General features: G+C 49.4%; 1 protein-coding gene across 3 annotated transcripts; it reads left to right on the plus strand.

Moving 5' to 3' along the window:
• The first annotated feature begins 38 nt into the window (after positions 1 to 38).
• ZAP70 (zeta-chain (TCR) associated protein kinase 70kDa) lies at positions 39 to 11266 on the plus strand. Of its 3 annotated transcripts, none has more exons than XM_010562296.1 (12): positions 39 to 440; positions 1792 to 1952; positions 2601 to 2739; positions 4296 to 4374; positions 5119 to 5159; positions 6371 to 6419; positions 7811 to 7991; positions 8693 to 8899; positions 9169 to 9361; positions 9984 to 10124; positions 10646 to 10758; positions 11123 to 11266. In XM_010562296.1, exons 1-12 carry the CDS (start codon positions 39 to 41, stop codon positions 11244 to 11246), a joined length of 1830 nt encoding a protein of 609 aa, XP_010560598.1. In that variant the 3' UTR covers positions 11247 to 11266. The 3 variants fall into 3 exon arrangements, with proteins under 3 accessions (XP_010560598.1, XP_010560599.1, XP_010560601.1); XM_010562297.1 differs by having other exon boundaries at positions 7817 to 7991; XM_010562299.1 differs by lacking the exon at positions 5119 to 5159 and having other exon boundaries at positions 4296 to 4424; positions 7817 to 7991.
• The last annotated feature ends 7906 nt before the right edge of the window (positions 11267 to 19172 follow it).

Genomic DNA, 19172 nt, shown 5'->3' on the forward strand with positions numbered 1-19172 from the left:
CGTGAGCCAACCCAAGCAGTCCCGGTAAGCGCACAGAGATGCCAGATGCTGCTGCTCACCTGCCCTTTTACTACGGCAGCATTGCCAGGTCAGAAGCAGAGGAGTACCTCAAGCTGGCGGGGATGTCGGATGGCCTGTTCCTGCTGCGGCAATGCCTGCGCAGTCTGGGGGGGTATGTCCTCTCCATGGTCTGCAACCTGCAGTTTTACCATTACGCCATTGAGCGCCAGATGAACGGTACCTACGCCATTGCTGGGGGCAAAGCGCACTGTGGGCCAGAGGAACTCTGTGAATTTTACTCCAAGGATGCCGATGGGCTCTGCTGCACCCTCCGCAAGCCCTGCAACCGCCCCTGTGGTGTGGACCCCCAGCCTGGTGTCTTCGACAGCATGAGGGACAATATGGTGCGCGAATATGTCCGGCAGACATGGAAACTAGAGGTAATGGCCATTGCCAAAGGTGGTGGGGGACTGTGCAAGGAGTGCTCCCCAGGGGCTTACTGCAGCTTGCTGCCCTGACCTCCTCTGTCGCTGTCATCTCCCTCTTACAGCATGGTAAAGCAAGGTCCTTCTCTTCCCAGGCTGCTGGCACTAAGAGCAGTCTTAAATCTCTCTTTTCCGGTTTCTTCTTCAGAAACAGGTCTAAACACCTTCCCAAGCCTTCACACTCTTCCTCTGAACAGCTGATGTTGCGCCTGCTCTGCAGGGCATTAGAGGTCATTGCCCACTTTGCAAGCATTTCTCATGTGCCATTTGCTCCTCTGCAGCACATGGGACGCTTGCTGAAGTTAGACCAATGCTCACTGCGTGAGGTGCCTGTGCCTCCATAACAATGTGCTGAAGATGTAATGAAACCAGACTTAAATTCTTGCTCTGGTTTTCCTCGCTGTTTGAAGTCAGCAGAGGTTTTGCCTGTTCAGGAGAATATGCCTATACCAGACTGAGGTACTGGGTACTGGATCAGGTCTGTTATTTAAATTTTAAAATAGCTACAGACATGTTACTGCATTTTATTGCAGACTGGAATATATATAATATATGTGTAAGGCAAAACTCTGTAAATGGTCACGCTGGCAGCCACGTAATTAATTTCCTTCTACCTGCTGTCATCTTGACAGTGGCTACTCAGACACTTACAAGTCCTTGCAGAAAGATGGCTCAGGCATTCTCCTTATGGAGCCTTTCTACAAAAGATCTCTAAATTTGGCCTATTTTAGACCAAAGGTGCTTGACAGAATGAGGTATTCTATAGGGTTTCTCCATGAAGCTGATCTGTGTACACTGGTAGATAACACAAAGGACATTGCCACCTACTGGCAAACGAAAAACTACAGTTGTTTATAAGAAGTGTGGGGCCAGTAAAATTAATTTAGGGTCTCCTAATTCCTAACCCTGATTTCCAGACTGCACTGCTCTTTACAGGTTGTAGTGTCTGGGGACAGTGAGCACCCAGGAAGGCAGAAGCACCGGAAAGAGGTCCTGGTCTCCTAGGAATGCAAGGCTGAAAGACACCCCATACGAGTATGATGAGTTCTCTCTTCCCTCACCAGCAACGGACTTCAGCTGGATTCGAGGGATGGGACCAATTTAGATAAGCAAGGAATTCTGCTCTGCAGCAGAACAGAATTCAACTCACTATTCCTATAGGCATGATTAAGGCCACAGGCACTTCAATTACAAGACCTTCCAAGTTTCCTGTGCCATCTGCCCAAAAGGGTGCAAAATAAACTGTGCTGAACCATGCAACAATGCAGCAGAGTGGCATGAGGTCTCATTTCTCACTCTTTTCCAGGGGGATGCACTCGAACAAGCCATCATAAGCCAGGCTCCACAGGTGGAGAAGCTCATCGCCACCACAGCCCATGAGAGGATGCCCTGGTACCATGGCAGCATCGCCCGGGATGAAGCTGAACGGAGGCTCTACTCAGGGGCACAACCTGATGGGAAATTCCTGTGCGTATGCAAAACCCTGGCACATGCTGCATTCCCTGTACTTTTTACCATTTCCCCACCTCCACTACCCTGTAGCTATTTGTTTCCATGAAGTGCCTGAGAGGAGGTTTAGCTGAATGTGGTCAGACTGTGGTTACAGATCTTTCAAAGACAGCTTCTGACACCCCGGACCTGTTATTGTCCAGTGTCTGGCCTCCATGAAGAGCCAGTCCTGAGCTTTATTTGTTTCTCATGTTTAGATATCTCTATGAAGTATGCTTGTTAATGCACCAGATGGTATGAGATAAAGGGTTCAGTGGGTGAAGACATTTAACACTGACACATAGACAATGTATGGCTGATAAAATACAGGAGAAAGCATTTGCTCTGCATCTCTGCTGAGGTGAGACAGCCCTTAATTTAATTATCTCCTGAATGAGTTAGGGAAAGAAAGAATTAGCTGGAGAGGGTAGAGAAGAGGGGCAAGAGACTGAACGTGAAGGGTCCCTCTTCAGCCTCTGCAGAGAGGTGTCGGGAAGGTGGCAATTCCAAAAGTGGGATGCAGGCACACCTTTCCAAGTGCCCACCCAGTGACCTACCACCGCTGCAGCCACAATAATTTGTAGTGCAAAACCTGGAGTTGTTTTTAATAGTTCTGCTTCCTACCAGGCTGAGAGAAAGGAAGGAAAACAGTGCCTACGCCCTCTCCCTTGTCTATGGCAAAACAGTGTATCACTATCGGATAGACCAGGACAAGTCCGGCAAGTACTCCATCCCCGAGGGGACCAAGTTCGACACGCTCTGGCAGGTACTGTACTGTGGGATGCTGACCACTGGTGTCCTAATAAAGCAAAGGCACTTTTCCCTTGTTATAGCTGCCCATACCTTGAGGGGCAGGAAAGGCCATGTGGAGCTTTAAAGGCTTTAAGACCGTACATGGGTGGTTGTAGCCCCTTCCAGAAAACCCTTACATTCCCTGGGTCTGGCTGTCTATGAGCTCACCTTATTGCATTCATTTCTGTGCACTCCTAGCTAAGTAGATCTAAGTCTGGGCTATCACAGCAGCTCTGAAATAGTGCTAGCTTTACCACTGCCTTCATGCCTTATGCTGGTCTGGTGCCTCTCCAAGGAGTCCAGACAATCAGTGCTTTTCATTTCTAGCTTTAAGCCAGGGTACTTGAGATGGTTATATTAGTTACACTTGCACCCCATCAGCAAACATCACGCGTTCAGTCACAGTGCGCACCTCGGACCTCTGCCTGCAGCAAGCCCCGATAAGATTGCTCACCCCGGGCTGTCCCTCCTGTCCCCCACACTGCTTCTGGATCAGCAAAACTGTTGCGTGCAGATTGCCACTTTATGGTCCAGGCGACTGACTTCTGTGCGAAGAAGACGGCAGGCCAGAAGTCTTGAGCCAGCTGCCAAAATCTTTACATGACTGAAGATCCAAGTGCCAGGACACACATCCTATCACCCCTGAGAGTCAGGGGCTTTGGGAATTGGAGATGGCTGTAATGCCCCAGCAGTCCTCATGAGGGTGAGGCAGGGTTTTTAGGGAATGTGACATATGGTCCAGCAACTCTTGGCACTCCTGGGGAGTCGCATGCCCCCCCCCCCAGAGCCCAGCTCACACCTCGGACCTTCTCCAGGGAACGGATACCAGTGCTTCCTCCTGGGCAGGGCTGTCTGGGGATCAGTAACTCTGTTTTGCTGAATTTTCCAAATTCCCAGGACTGTTTTCACTCTGAATTTGATTGAAAACAAAGACTTTGGGGCATTTTATGGCAACAGAACCGTGCCAGGCTCCCAACTGCAGATGAAATCTGAGACAGACAGGAGGGGAAGAGAAAGCCTTGTCTCCCTTGTGGTCCAGTGGCCAGGGGCTGGTCTGGTCGTCTCCAGCCAGAGTCAAGTCCCCACTGTGCTTGAACTAGCAGTTGCTGCACTGAAAAACTGCCCGGGATCCAAAGAGCTAACCCTGGGGTTCCTCTGGGAAAGCAAAAGGTTTCTCTCAGGCTTTATCAAACACAACATGACTTAAAAACCTTTCTGGCTGGAACAACAATAACATTACACTGAAAATGCCCTACCCAGCTCTGCTACTGGTGATTTTCCTTTTGTCTTTCTTCAGTCCTTATCTAACTTCCCTAGTTCTTCCCAGTTCTGGCAGATATCCAGGTATGCAAGCGCTTACTCTAGGAGATCCCTGAGTGCACAGATAGGAGAGGAGACAAAGAAATAGTTTAGTCCCTGTCTGACATAAATCTGAGAGAAATCATTACCATAAGCCACACAAATTGCCTGCAAAAAAAAAGAGATGATTTTCTCCTCATAATAATCTTTTTCCTCCCATTCTTTTCCCAGTTGGTGGAGTACCTAAAACTTAAACCAGATGGGCTGATTTTCTACCTGAGGGAAGCCTGCCCCAACCCCAACATGCCAGGTGAGCTGACATCTCTCAGTGTCATCCCTGGCCTCGGTTTACCACTAAGCGTGGTTTATCACTAAGTCTGAGCTGCGCTAGCCCAAGTTTCCTTTACTGTGTCCAACCTTGCTCAGACCTTGGTGGTAAGAGAATGGTGAGGTCTCTGCTCCTCTGGCAAACTGGACAACTCTCACATCATGTTGTCTGCTGAAAGTGGCCACTGTCCAGGCCTGGTCTAGGGTGGCCCAAAGACAGGAGCAGATGGGGGAATCAGTGCTCCAAATGGATTAGGGACTTCTGGTGCCAAACAGACAGCTTCTGAAAAATGACCTGCTTTTTAGGCAGCAGGAAACAACATGTCCTGCAAGTCTGGCTCCTGGTGGGTCTTTTGAGCTGAGCATTCAAAACCATGGGTCACTTTGTCCTAGTCCAAGTGTCACAAACATCACTTCAGAGCCTGCCCATGGGACCCTCGCTCTCCTGGGCAGGGAGGTCTGGGCTACAGTTCAGTCAGTCCCTGCTCTGGGACCAATGGAGACTGTAGGGTGCTCCAGTGGGCCTGCACCTGCCCTGAGGGCTGGTCTGGGAATAACACCCACATCCAGGCACGTTTCCACACTTTTTTTTGCTGAAGCTGTGGAAACGTCCTTTGGCGGGGGAGAATCAGACACAGGCATCCGCCCAGTCCTTCAAGGACTGAAGCTCTGATCCTGCTTGGGGCATAGGCAGACTTAATAACAACTTCTCTCTCCTGATTCACAGCATCTGCAGCACCGGTTCCACCAACCCACCCCTCCATGAGCGTAAGTTTTGGGGAGGGTCTGTTTTATTGGTACCTCAGTGGTTTAATGTTACTGCATTTCAAGCTTGCTGATCAAACTCCGCTCTTCTCTAAAACTCAGTAACTCAAATGGAATACATTAAGCCCAGCTGCAATGTTGTCCCCTTTCCAGCTTGGATGGGGATGAGGAATAGCTGGGCACAGCTACTGTTAGAGCTGAAAATGGTTTCCATTCATACTGTGCTCCTTGCAACATGTGGGCCTGTCCTTGGGGAGCCCTCTCCCCCCTGCCCTCCTTGCCAGGCAGGAGCAAGGAAGACGTGGTTGGATTCTGGGAACACTCAGCCTTGCTGCTGGCCACTGGCCACCAGCCAGGTCTTTGTGCTCCCTCTGCGTCCCTGGCCTTGGGGTATGTCTGCGCTCAGTCACCGCTCCGAGTGCCGAGCGGTGTTGAAATCAGCTAGTTTGGGCTATATGAGCAGCCCATCCCGGAGCCCAGCAGAGGCTAAATAAAGGCCTGAGCATTCACCCATCTTCTCAGAGAGCTTTCACAATCTGCGGTGGGCTCCCATGTTGTGGCGAATCTGCTGCAAGCAGGGCTGGTGTTCAAAGCTGTGCTGGACAAATGTGTACCATACCGCTTTGTCGCTGTCTGCTTTTGGGACAGTGGCTGTATACAGTGTCTGTACGTGCTCACAGGGGCCACTCTTCAGGCAGGCAGGTGTGCCGGCTGCAAGCTGAGCTGCTTCCAGGCTTCCCTTCGCTCCTTGTCTCAAAGCAAACTGCAGAGACTTGGCTGGGATGACCCCACTGCTGCAAGAGACTTATCACTTTGGGATGGGGAAAGTAGAGGGGGCAGAGAGCAAAATTCTGCCCTGTGTGTGTGGCCCTCACTGCTCAGGTAAACACAGAGCCCTCAGCACCTCACCCTGCACAGACCACAGGCTGGGTTACTGGAGGGTGATGCTGCATTCTGGCTCCATGGCACTGAATACCCCCAGGCTCTGATTCCTGCTGTACAGCTGCAGTGGGGGTACTTGCCAGCCTGGACTGGAAGAGAAGTCTGCTCAATACCACTCCAATCCCTTGTGCCTACCTCAGGGCCTTTTAGAGGGAATCCCCAGCTGGGGCTTTGTTGGGCTGCAGAGGCTCCCCATCCCTCTCCTCTCCCATTTCAAACTGAAGCAGTTTCCCCTGGCTCCTTTATCCACTTTATCCCTGTTTCTTTTCCAGAGACACCTTGGGCCTCTCAATGCAGATGGATACACACCAGAGCCTGTAGGTAAGCATCTTTGAAAGCCCTCTCCTCCTAACAGGAGACAGGACCTGAGGATGTCACAGGAGCCATGGGGGTTACCTGACACATCTATATCACTTTCTGGTCAAAGAGCTGTGCTACAAAGCCCCTTTCTCACAAAGGCACCCAGGAGCCTCCCAGTCGTTTCAGGGTCCTGAGACAAGAATATTGCAAAACTGTTTGCCCACACCCATATCCCAGTAAATCAAACCCTATCCCATTCCCCATCGTACCCAGTAAATCAAGCCCTGTCCTATTCCCCATCTTCTATTCTGCCTACTGCTCAGTTTATTCAGTTATATTTCAGTGGGGTGAAGTCTTGCACATGCCTGGGTCCTGCAGGGTCTGATATGTGGAGTGGGAATGCTCAGACACCTCTTCCCATCCTGGCTCCTTCAGCAGCTGTAACTAGGAGAGGCCATGGGTTGTGAAAGGAAGGGAGATGCCCAGGAGGGAGGCTTGAATGCTGGAACTTGAAGGAGAATTGGCCAAGAAACTAGAGAAAACCTTCCCAATCAGTGAGGTCAAGAGGGATGGGGAATCATAGAATTGTTTAGGTTGGAGAAGACCTTTAAGATCATCGAGTCCAACCGTCAACCCAACACCACCATGCCCACTAAACCATGTCCTGAAGTGCCACATCTATGCGTTTTTTGAACACCTCCAGGGATGGTGACTCCACCACTTCCCTGGGCAGCCTGTTCCAATGCCTGACAACCCTTGCAGTAAAGATTTTTTTTCTAATATCCAATCTAAACCTCCCCTGGCTCAACTTGAGGCCATTTCCTCTCGTCCTGTCACTAGTTACTTGATAGAAGAGACCAGTACCCACCTCACTACAACCTTCTTTCAGGTAGTTGTAGAGAGTCTCCCCTCAGCCTCCTTTTCTCCAGACTAAACAACCCCAGTTCCCTCAGCCGCTCCTCATAAGACCTGTGCTCCAGGCCCTTCACCAGCTTTGTTGCCCTTCTCTGGACACACTCCAGCAACTCAATGTCTCTCCTGTAGTGAGGGGCCCCAGACTGGACAGAGTACTCAAGGTACAGCCTCATCAGTGCTGAGTACAGGGAAACAATCGCTTCCCTGCTCCTGCTGGCCACACTATTTCTGATACAGGCCAGGATGCTGCTGGCCTTCTTGGCCACCTGGGCACACTGCTGGCTCATATTCAGCCGGCTGCCAACCAGCACCCCCAGGTCTTTTTTTGCCTGTCAGCTTTCCAGCCACCCTTCCCCAAGCCTGTAGCGCTGCATGGGTTTGTTGTGACCCAAGTGCAGGACCCAGCACTTGGCCTTGTTGAACCTCATACAGTCATCCTTGGCCCATTGGGAAGGGTATGTTGTTTAAAGTTATAAACAACTGTATCTCTTGGGAAGGTGTAGGAAAGTCACGCCTGCTACCCATGGACACCAGTGTCTACGAGAGCCCGTACAGTGACCCTGAGGAACTGAAGGATAAAAAACTTTTCCTGAAGAGGGACCACCTGATGATCGATGAAGTGGAACTGGGGGCAGGAAACTTTGGCTGCGTCAAGAAAGGAGTCTACAAAATGAGAAAGTGAGTGCCACCCTGAAGGATGCTGAGGAAGCTGGAGGAGGGTGCTCCAGGCTGAGCTCAGAGGTGTCCCCAGCTATCCTGTTTCTAGCTACATGGACCCTAAAGTGATAATGGGGTGGAGGTATAAGAGATACTCTAGAAGGTCGGTGGTGACTTTCCATGGACTTTGAGTGATAGCTTCATTGCCCCGAGAGTGTAATTTGCACTGCACATCCCCAGGCATAAGACTGCCACTTCTGAAGGCATTTGCTGGGCTCAGAGGAGCAAGTCCATGCTCCTGAGGTCATCTTGGTCCATGTCAGGGCAAAGGAATGAGACTGAGGAGATGTACCATCCTTAGCTCTGTCGTTGGTTGTCTGAGTCCACAAAGATGGCCTTTTCCCACTTTGTGCCTGAGTTTCCCCCATGAAAAATGACAATGATGATGCAGATCTCAGTGTGTGAGGTGATGTATCTTCAGATCTACAGATGGCGAATACTGTCCTAGACTTATAAGGGTGAGGTGATCCTTTTCTCTTTGGCCTTCTATCAGGTCTGGAATACCAGTATTGTGCAGGGCTCTGCCAAAACAGGCCACTGAGATTGCCATTGAGAGATCAAACAGTATCATGTGAGAAAGTGGTTTGCATTCCTGGCTGTGATACATGAGTCCAGCTGCTGTTTAGTTCATCCCATGTGTGTTCCTCTTGTGCCCTGTGCAGGAAGCAGATTGATGTGGCCATCAAGGTGCTGAAGAGCAACAATGAGAAAACAGTGAAAGATGAAATGATGAAGGAAGCCCAGATCATGCATCAGCTAGACAACCCCTACATTGTCCGCATGATTGGGGTCTGCGAGGCAGAGTCCCTGATGCTCGTGATGGAGATGGCTTCTGGAGGGCCACTCAACAAGTTCTTGGCTTCCAAGAAGTGAGTACTGAATAAAATGTGGCTAGCTGATTTTCTGCACATCTCATCAAACTCTCTGCTGCCAGGGGATCCTAGCTTTGTAGGTGGAGGGAAGCTGATAACAGTAGAAAGAGATGTCTTTTCATGTGAGGTAACAGGAACAACTGATGCTTCTGGAGCAGAGATGTCCATGTTCATTCTCCCTTGCAACTAGGAAACTTGAAGGGGACCATGGTGCACAGAGTAATGGCAGGTCCTTTATTACTGCATTGTCCTTTCATCTTCCCCAGAGACGAGATTATAGTCAGCAATATTGTGGAGCTGATGCACCAAGTATCCATGGGGATGAAGTACTTGGAGGAAAAAAACTTTGTCCACAGAGACCTGGCAGCCAGGAATGTCCTACTGGTCAACCAGCATTATGCCAAGATCAGTGACTTTGGACTCTCCAAGGCTCTTGGCGCTGATGACAGCTACTACAAGGTAAGTGTAAGCACAGCAAAGGATCCAGATGGCTAGCAGGAGCCCTCCTGGCTGGGGGCTGAGAAGCCCAGAGGCAGGGGGTCTGGGCTCTTCTCAGGAGCCCTGCTCCACTACCACATCATGCTCTGGCTGGCCTCACTGCTGTGACATTAAAAGGGGCTTTGCGAAGGTCCAGGTGGCAAGGAGGAAATTCAGATGGATGCAGAGGCAGCGAGGGGTATGCAGTGCAGTGGGATAACAGGAGAGAGGAGAAAGGAGAGAAGCCAGAGCAGAGAGCAGGGAAGAGAAGGTGATGAAGAGTGAGCCAGGGCTGATCTTCCCAGCAGTATGCACCAGTGCATGACCGCACTGAGCCCTGGGGCTGGGGTGCGGGAGGAGAGTGGCACCGCAGGACAGCGTACTGCACCCAGGGACGGCTGAGCAGGGCCAACAAGACAGCAGGGCCTGGGATGGGGTTTGAGGCTCAGGCCTTGGGGCCTTGAGCTCCCAGCCCAGGGCAAGGGGATATTTTTCAGCAGTGTCGGATTGCATTTGACACAAACATTTAGCAAAGCAGACTTCAGGTTCAGCTCATAGCAGTCTGTGTCTCAGGGTGGAAATGTTTGTCTTTGCTTTGCTACAGGCCAGGACAGCAGGAAAGTGGCCCTTGAAATGGTATGCCCCAGAGTGCATCCTCTATCACAAGTTCTCCAGCAAGAGTGATGTATGGAGCTATGGTGTAACCATGTGGGAGGCCTTCAGCTACGGGCAGAAACCGTACAAGGTGAGGCAGAGCTGGGTCCATCATGGATGGGTGCCACAGTCTAGTCTCCCACTCTGTAACAGGCTGACACACACTGAAACTACAGTTTCCTTGAGTGGGTGGTCTTCCCACTGTTGAACAGAGGGGAAAGGAGACAGGCTCACTTCCACTTTACAAAAGGCACAAATTAGATTGTTTGGATCCTGCAGCTTTGTGTTCATTTAAGGGAGAAGAAACAGAAAACAAATTCATTTGGGTTTGAATCAAAGCAGATCTTCTCTTTGATCCTTCTGCTCACTTGCAGAGCTGAAAAATCAGTTGCTCAGCCACTGCTCTGCCCATGCTTGGGATGGAGTCTGCAGGCTGGGCTGGCCACAACGTGAGACATCGCTGCTGGGTGCCGGGGTTGAAAACAGTGACTGTACAGGGTGTGTGGTGCATGGATCCAAAGCATTACCCTAGGCCCAGCTCTAATCTGTCTCTTCTAACCCTGTTGCCAGCTCCAAAAACATTAAAGCATTTCCCACTTGATCCTATCCTAGAAAATGAAAGGCCCAGAGGTCATCAGCTTCATAGAGCAAGGGAAGCGCATGGACTGTCCCACGGACTGCCCAGCAGAGATGTACGCCCTCATGCAGCAATGCTGGACCTACAGGTAAGGCTTTCACTAGCTCAACTCTTTGGTGGGTAGCAGGTCCATCAGAACAGCACACACTGTCTGGATGGTGACAACACAAAGCAAATGGTGTCTCCTGCCTTAACCTCATTCTCCAGTCCATGATGAATTATGGACCTATTTCTTTATTATCGTACCCCTCCATTTGCCTGTACCAATCCTGGAAGAAGTCAGAGCCTCTGTGCCTTTGACCCTGCCAGAAAAGTCTCAGCTGCCCTCCTAAGCCCTGGTACAACTGGGCTGCTGTTCTGCCCCAGGTTCTTCTGCACCTGGTATCTTCTCATTGCATCACTCCACTTTTGTCCTTTCTGTTGACTCTATTTGTTCCTTTCTGCCCTTGCAGATGGGAAGAGCGTCCAGGATTTACTACTGTGGAAAACATAATCCGCTCCTACTACTACAGTATTGCTACCAAGACAGAAAATGGGCCAGAGACAGAGGACAAGTCAAAAGCAGCTCTTCCTTGAGTTTCCCTCTCTCCTCCTGAACACACACCCTTCCTGCATGGGGCCTGGAAGGGCTCTTTGCGAATTTTTGCTTTAATCTCTCAAATGCCGGTTTTGTTTCTCAAGTAGTTCCAGAACTAAGAACCTGGGAGACGATGCTGTCACAGCAGACAAGGGCACTCAGCTGTGCCTCATGTCTCTGAACAGCCAGCCATGATTTACATCTCCAGCCTGACCCAGCACAGGACAGTACAGAGAATATTATAGTTCCTTCTCACCCACTTCCAAAACTATCCCAGGACCTCAGAGCTTAATGCCTACCAGACTCACTAAGGACGAACTGTGTTGGCTCCAGCAGACCTGGATTTTTTCAGATCCCTTAAAAACCCATTATTTCAGAGGAAACTGCCAAGTGTACATTTCTGTTGAGGTTTGCATGTGGTGTGACACAGGACGGGGAGCCGTCGAGTCCCCTTCCCCTTGGTTTAGGCCAGGAAGCAGCTGGTGTGCTGCTCGCTTCCAGGAGAGATGGGGAGGAGCAGTGGGGCAGAGCTGCATGGTGCCACTGCTTTGTCCTTCGTGCACCCTGCCAGCTGCATCTCTTACACCACGGGCACTGGTACCTTTTCAGCACAGAGCACAGTGTTCATCCCCCCTGCACTGCCACAGCCCTCCAAGGTGGTTATGGCTCCTGAAACAACTAAACTCCCAGGGCCCATTGCTCACCTCCTGGATCCCATCTGGCCCCTCTGTGCTAATGAAATCAGCATCTTGCTTTTCAAGCCTGAAAATTGGTCATCCTGTAAATAAACTATTCTATATTTTTTAACATACCTGTGGCTCAGACTATTGAACTATCATAAATGTTTGCAACTGCTTCAAGCTGACAAGAAAATAATTGTAATTTCCTTCCACTAGGCCAGGGTTTCCCTCCTTGATGCTCTCCATAACCCTGCAGAGTCACCAACCTTGTCACCCTTGGGCTGGCTTCACTGCAGAGCTGGCGCTTTTTTGCAGCTTTCTTGCAGCTAATGGCATATATGGCTGCTCAGCTAAGTCCACTGTGGAAACTCACCTATTGGGGCTTGTACTGGTCTACCCCCGCCCCCCGGATGCAGTGGATTACCCATGCTGGGGGGACTGTGGTCTGCACTGTTGCAGAGAGCAGAGTGGTTCTGAAGGCTGGGGAAGTGGGGGAAACAGAAGATCAGAGCCCTGAGATACAGTGAATAGAAAAGCTTATCTCTCACCATCTTCTGGTATCTGAAAGCCACACAGTAGCTCATACAGAGTACCTTGTCCAGGAGGTAAAATAAACACCTGCAGTACAGGCCAGGGCACAGCCCTTATCTAAAACCTTAATGGGAGGTGGATTTGACCTGAAGACAACAGTTTCTGGGGAGCATTCGGGTATGAGGCCTAAACTAACCTCTCAGTATAGCCTGTTCAGAGAACTTAGGTCTGATGAAAAACATGACTGTTGCCCTCTCCTCGCTTAGACTACAGCCTCCAGTGACACCAACTATTTACGCGCCAAAGCATTTTCTCTCTCAATCCCATTAGCTTGTCCTGTATGCTTGAGAACGACGGACATATTATCCCTACCAGTAAAGCGGAAAACAGAGGTATCAGAGGAGAAAGTGGCTTATTCCTCTTTGCTCAGTGAGTTAGTGGCAGAGACAGGAAAAAATTATCCCCTATGTCATGTTTTCCTCCCAGAGAAAGAAGCTGTTTTGCTGGAAAATAAAGGTTCGTTGTGCTTTCTACTTGAAAACCACTGACAAAACATTTTGTTTAGACTTTTCTTTCAAAACAAATCCATTTTCTGGTTTGAAATGATTTCTCATATTAAATTTTCAGCTAACTGGTTGCTGGTACTTTTTCAAATGAGAAGGAAAGTACCAGAGAAGTCGTATTCCCAGAGGAGCTACTGGTTTAGTTGGAGACAATTTCAAGTGAGTGTGTGTGCCCACACCCTGACAGAGAAGACATAAATCCCTTGAGATTATGCCAGAAGAGTAAGGGGCAAGGGCTTCTCTTCCAGAAAGCTGTCTGGGCTGTGGATGTTGCTCTGGCTGTTCCAAGAGCATCGCAAAATGTCAGGAGTTCCTGTAGGGGAAAAAGGGAGTGAGACAACCAGGACCCGAAGTCACAGGGCTCTGTGACTCATGTGTCTTTGTGACTCCTGCTTTTGGCATGTTTGGGGTCTGACAGTCACCCCGAGGGGAATCCCCTTTGACTTCAGGCACTGCCTCCTTCCTGGGCATCCCCAGTCTGCAATCACAGAATGGGCTCAGCCCCTTCAGTAAGACACATCTCCAGGTTCCACAGTGCAATGGCCCTGCAGGCTAGGACAGCCTCTCTTCTTCCCCATCCACAGCATGGATATATCCAGCCCTGTCCTCTCTCCTCAGCCACTGCTGGCAGGTCCAAATACTGAAACACTCTGCTGGACCTTTCAGTCCTTTCGCTGATGGATCCCAGAGGCACTGAGTGTAAGAGCAAGAGCTGTGTCAGTGATAAGATAAAGGCAGAGGCTGTAGTTAGCACAGACTCAGAGCTTGGTGCTCTATGGCTGATTCTGCTCTCCCATAAACTTCCTCAAATCCCCTCTTTTCTTGCTGACCTCTCCCTACCCCCTTCTCTCCACTCGCTCATTTCCCTCTGTTTTACCTGAATCTTTAAAGCTCTTCTGATTCTTGCACTCTCCATCTTGCAAGGGAGAAGATGAACTGCATCTTCTAACTAAGTACCCACAGTGATAACATGAGACATGATAAAGTACTGGTAATCACGTCTGATCAACACTATGTAACACTCCATCATATCACCAATGCTGATCTATCTCATTCCAACCTATCTTATCACCAATAAGCCTATCCTATCACCAGTACATGCCTATTTATCAACTGCACATATCACAAGGACATACTGACCTTTCTATCTCTTTCAGCTATCTAGGCACTTTCATTTTGTTCAGCAGCACAGCAACTACATGACTAATGCAGCTCTGTGCTCACTGACCTTTGTTTCATACCGCTAAGTAATTTACTGAACCCATGCAAAAGTGTAATTTCAAAGCTAGCGCTGGATATTTTCCCCTCTTTTTCCAAGAAGTGCAGTCTGTGAGGTTCCTCAGGTCATGGCTCAGCGCTGGCAATGGGACTCCTGCTTTGCTGCTGGGCTGTCCTCTCTCCCGTGAGCCTGGACAGCCTTTAAGCTGCTTGGTTTTGGCTGCTTCCTGGGCTTTCTGGGCCTTGTTTGGGGAAAGGGCAGGTTTGCATTTTCGAGATCTCTGTCCTGCTGGATGGCTCCAGCTGTTGGCAATTCGGAGACACTACAAGGGCAGGGCACAGACCTACTCACGGTTGTCACCCTTCTTGTCACAAAATGTCTGGCAACCATGAAGTCACAGAATGCTTTGGTCCTGCCCTGATAAAATACACCTCAAAATCACAGATTTCTTCATAAAAGTCAGGTCAATCACTGATCCTACACTGTCCCCTTTACTCCCTCTGTGATAGGAGATCAGCTTGCTTCTAATTACAGCAGAAGGAAGTGAGACAAGGGAAGGATATGACTTGTCAGTGATTGCACAGGGGCCTGGAAGAAAAGCTCCCATCCACTTTTGTTTGTTTTCATATTTTCATCTCCAGATGATGTCTTCTTTTTATGTTCAAAGGCCTTCACACTTCAAAGGAGCTGAACAAGCCAAATGATGCCCCAGCACAGAGTGCCATCCCATGCATCGATATACTCACTCAGCAGTGGCCCAGAATTAGCCAAGTCTTATTGTAGAGGCTTTTACTATCAACCCATTGCACATGAATAAAAAAGGATGTACTAGGTGCAAAATTAGATGCTCTTCACTGACAAGAGGAGTGCAAGCGATGGGACTGGTTTAGGTATTAACAAATATCCCAAGTCCTGAGGAAAAGACACTCTATTTTCACAGCAGGAGGAAATTACTTATTTTGCCACCAAGAAATCTGGTAGAGCACATGAGACTTGGACTGAGCCAAAAGGCCTTTTCTTCTTTTGTCTCTAGTTTTTTTAACGTTACCTTGGTTTTGCCTGTCAGATAGAAATCTCTGTGCTGGCAGGGGAAACTGTAAACGTGTCTTCACAAGTGGTTTTTTTGATCAGCAACAGAAGTCTTGGAAAATAAGAGAGGTGCTGGTACTGGCTGTGAGGCTGTTGAGGAGCAGTAGGCAATGCAGCATCGCTCATCTCTTCAGACTTCCAATATCCCATCTGAGGACAGGAGCATGCCTGCGGTGTGAGGACAGGCAGCGGGACCCTGCCTGCCTGACCAGCTGGAGCTGCGGCACAGTCAGGCCCTGCAGTGAGCAAGAAGGTGCGAAGAGGCATCAGACGAACACCATGTCACGAAGAGAGGCTATTTTTGTCCCTAATTGCCAGCAAACAGCTCAAGCAGTGACAGGTGGTTTCATCAGCTAATTCTCTGTGTTGTTTTTTGTGGACTTAAGCAATCAGCTTTGGTCAATGTAAGGTGTTGCTCTGTTCGATTTGCACAGGCAAATCAGGGTACGGTGGCTGGTGTTCCCACTGTCTTTTCAAGGCTTCTGCTCTGCTAAGATGGCAGTTTTGGGGCCTTGTTCATAAAGCCCAGAGGACCTGTGGGTACCCACGAATTTGACTCTTGATCCAAGGTCCCTTTATGTCCCTTACTCCCTATCTCCTCCACTCATGGGCCCTCCCTGCCTGTGAGCTCCAGCCTGTGCTTCCACTTGTAGCTCTTGGACAGCATGAAGCATGCTCACATGGAGCAGAGAAATCACAGTCCAGAGCAACTGGGTGTTGAAATGTTAAATAACCGACTCCTTCAGTAAATATATTTTACTATTAAATTAATCTATTAAGTAATCAACCAGTTCATTGTTGCTGTTGCTGTAAAGGAACTGCTTTTCTTTGGTCACCCAGCTGGGGCATTAGGCTGTCTGCTACATTGTCTGGGCAGCAAAAGAATAAACAGCTCCAGAAAGATCTATTTCTGTCCTTTTTTTAAATCAGATTTTGTCAGAAATGTTGAAAGAGGGTACAATACAGGGTAATCTGGAGACTCTCTGCAGGTACATTCAGCACATCCCAACTGTGCAGAGGCCAGCGAGGGCAGCAGTCTCTGGGAAGGGCGATGGAGCTGGCAGAGAAATGAGAGCAGTTTTCTTCCACCAGCTAAGCATAGCTGCAGAGAGCCCTGCTGTGGCTGAAGGAACGTGTGTTCTGGCTTTCATGGGCTGGAGGGCTCTTTGTACGTGCTTCCCCTTGCAGACCAAAGCCTCAGCACATCCCCTGCAAAGTCCTACCCTCCAGCAGAGTCCTGCACCTCGCCCCCCCCAAGGGACCTCAGCTCATGCGGGGCTGTACAGTGACTGCTTTTCCAGAACGAAACCACCCACTGCAGGCCCAGCAGCTGCACTATTGCTATTACTCACAGCATTCTTCCAATAAACTAATCAATGCGGTTGCTTTGTGTCCTCCCAAACACTCCCATCGTTCAGAGCTTGGCTGTGTTCCTCCTAAAGCTTGTACATGCATGTGCTTGTCTGCAGAGACATTTTAAGTCCAACTGTCCTCAAGAGAAGGCAGCCGGTGGTCTTGCAGTCTGTCTGAAGGCTGTGGATTTTTGCTGTTGGGAGCCCACCTGCATCTTGCATCGAAAATGGAATGTATCATTTGCAGTTTCAGAAACAGCGGTGGTCTTGGCATAGTGCAGGAAGGAAAGGCAAGGCTGCAACAATGCAGCACTTTTGGCCTGAGGCTGAGTTTGGCTTGTGGTCCTTGCCCTCACTGTTGAAGCCCTAAGCTTGGCTGCAGAGCCCACTGTGGTCAGGTGAGAGCTAGCTGGTGTGCTGCACCAGTTGCGGTCCCTCTGACATGCAGAAGGGTGGAATGGCAAGTGACAATGTTACTCAAACCCATCTCTCAAGTGCTGGGTGGCAGTTCCCAGTTTAGATTGGAGCGCAAGCCCACAAAGGCTCCCTGTGTGTAAAGCAGTTAACAGCACCTCTCTGAGCTAAGGCTGGGACTGAGAGTCCTGCAGGAGCTGAGAGGCCGCTGGCTGTCCCCTCCCAGCTGAGGCAGAGCCAGGTATGGCTGCTCTTCTCCAATGCTCTGCTCAGGATCTGCATCCTGCCTTCAGAGGGTGGCAGATGGACCGTGGCAAGGAGGAGTGAGCGAGGCAGGCTGGTACTCACCGGTATGAACAGAGAGACAGTAACCACTGCTGGTGGCCAGCAATTGCTGCTTCTCTGGGAGTCTGGTGCCTCTCACAGTCAAGAGACCTATGGGCTGCCTTCTCACCTGGATAGGCCTGCAGCAGGTCTGTAGTCTCATCAGGCTTGAACACAGGTCAAACACAGTGCAGGCAGCTGCCTCCACTCGTAGTTAGAAGCTGGCAGGAGTCAGCACCTTGCCCTCCTCACTGGTTATGTATGGGCCACAGAACAGCAAATTCTTCATTCTTCTCTCAGGCTGGAATTTGACTAATCCACAGAAACTCAGCCCATCTCTTGGGAAGACTTCTCAGCGTTGTGGTGAGGTTCAAATATTTCTCCCCCTGAGGATGAGAAGCACCAACCTCCCTGTGCATGTCTGAACTTCCACTGGCAACAGAGCAGAAGCATGGAGTGGGGTTACGCAGGAAGGACTGAAGGGTCTGAAGCATTAGAAGACATACCGTAGGTGGCAGTTGTGAGCAGGCAGGGTAAAATGGGGAAAGAAACCACCTCCCCCTGCTTTATTTTCAGAGCTTGCTCTTGGAGATGGAAATCATGTTACCCACACAGACAAATGGATACCACTTTCTGCTGCATAAAACACGCGCTACTGACAACTATAATAACTTTGAATTGAATGGCAAAATAAAACAAGGACAATTTCAGTGGGATGAAAAATCATGACAAAGGAATCAAAAGAGATTTTAAAAACTAAATATCTGACTCTAGGAGTCAGAGAGTGTATGGTCACAGAGCTGCCCCCACACAGGGAAAGAGCTGCGAAAGCTGGTACCTAACTGGTGTCTTGGCCTCCATGAGCCAGTCATCTGGGAAATCTTGTAGCCACAGAGCCAGAAAGTCCAGGCACATGTAGGCAGATGGGTGAGCTGGCAGGATTCGAGGCAGGCTTGCCCATCAGACATCCTGGCCAAGGCTTGCTTTGTTTCCACTGAAAGCTTTGACGGAATCAAAACCTTTCCACAGAACACTTCGATTCAGTCTAATCAGCATTTTCAGATGGAAAACTCTTCTGTAGGAAAATTTCCATCCAACTCAAGTCATTTACTCCTGTGGCAAATGAGTATGATGTGGGTGTACAGCACGGTCATGTCAGAGATGTAGCAGTTGCCACATCCTTTGGCATGATGTAAATAGGGATGTGGTGTAACAGGCGATGGAGAACCATCTCCCTCCCCAGACCTACAACATCAATATACCATGTCATCTTGGACAAACTTAAGAAATTGATTTTGGCCACCCATCAGTGAATTTGGGGAAATAAACTGGAATGACAAACAGTCAAGAGCCCTGGACCTAAAGTGAATAGGAAATCGTGTCTAAGCATGGAGAAGTATGTGGACATCCATCTCTGCCTCTCAGCTATCTCTCTGCCTTTTTTGTTCCCCAGAGCAGTGCTTTCCAGAAATATACAGTTAACATAATCATTTGCAAACTTGCTTCATTGTTATATGGCAATGCCCTACTCATTTGCAGTTTTAACACAATATATTCTACCACAGCAAATCTTACAGAAAGTAACAGTTTTATTTGTAAGTAAGAAGCACAGCAAGTACCTACGTGGGAAATGCTAGCAAGGGCAGGCTTGAATTTCCAGAATGGGAAGCAGCATTGTTGCCTTCTCCTCTAACAGGAAAGATTAGTAAGCAAACTGGCTTAACTAATGGTTTAAAGCAAGGATCACAAACTT

Source organism: Haliaeetus leucocephalus, unplaced genomic scaffold, assembly GCF_000737465.1.
Source record: "Haliaeetus leucocephalus isolate CR32 unplaced genomic scaffold, Haliaeetus_leucocephalus-4.0 Scaffold157, whole genome shotgun sequence".
Classification (NCBI taxonomy): Eukaryota; Metazoa; Chordata; class Aves; order Accipitriformes; family Accipitridae; genus Haliaeetus; species Haliaeetus leucocephalus.

Excerpts from the sequence above, each read along its gene's own strand:
- ZAP70 (XM_010562299.1), top strand. The coding sequence starts at position 39 with ATGCCAGATGCTGCTGCTCACCTGCCCTTTTACTACGGCAGCATTGCC. Across the intron at positions 1,953-2,600 it reads CAACCTGATGGGAAATTCCT|GCTGAGAGAAAGGAAGGAAA; the intron begins GTGCGTATGCAA and ends GCTTCCTACCAG. Across the intron at positions 10,759-11,122 it reads CAGCAATGCTGGACCTACAG|ATGGGAAGAGCGTCCAGGAT; the intron begins GTAAGGCTTTCA and ends CTGCCCTTGCAG.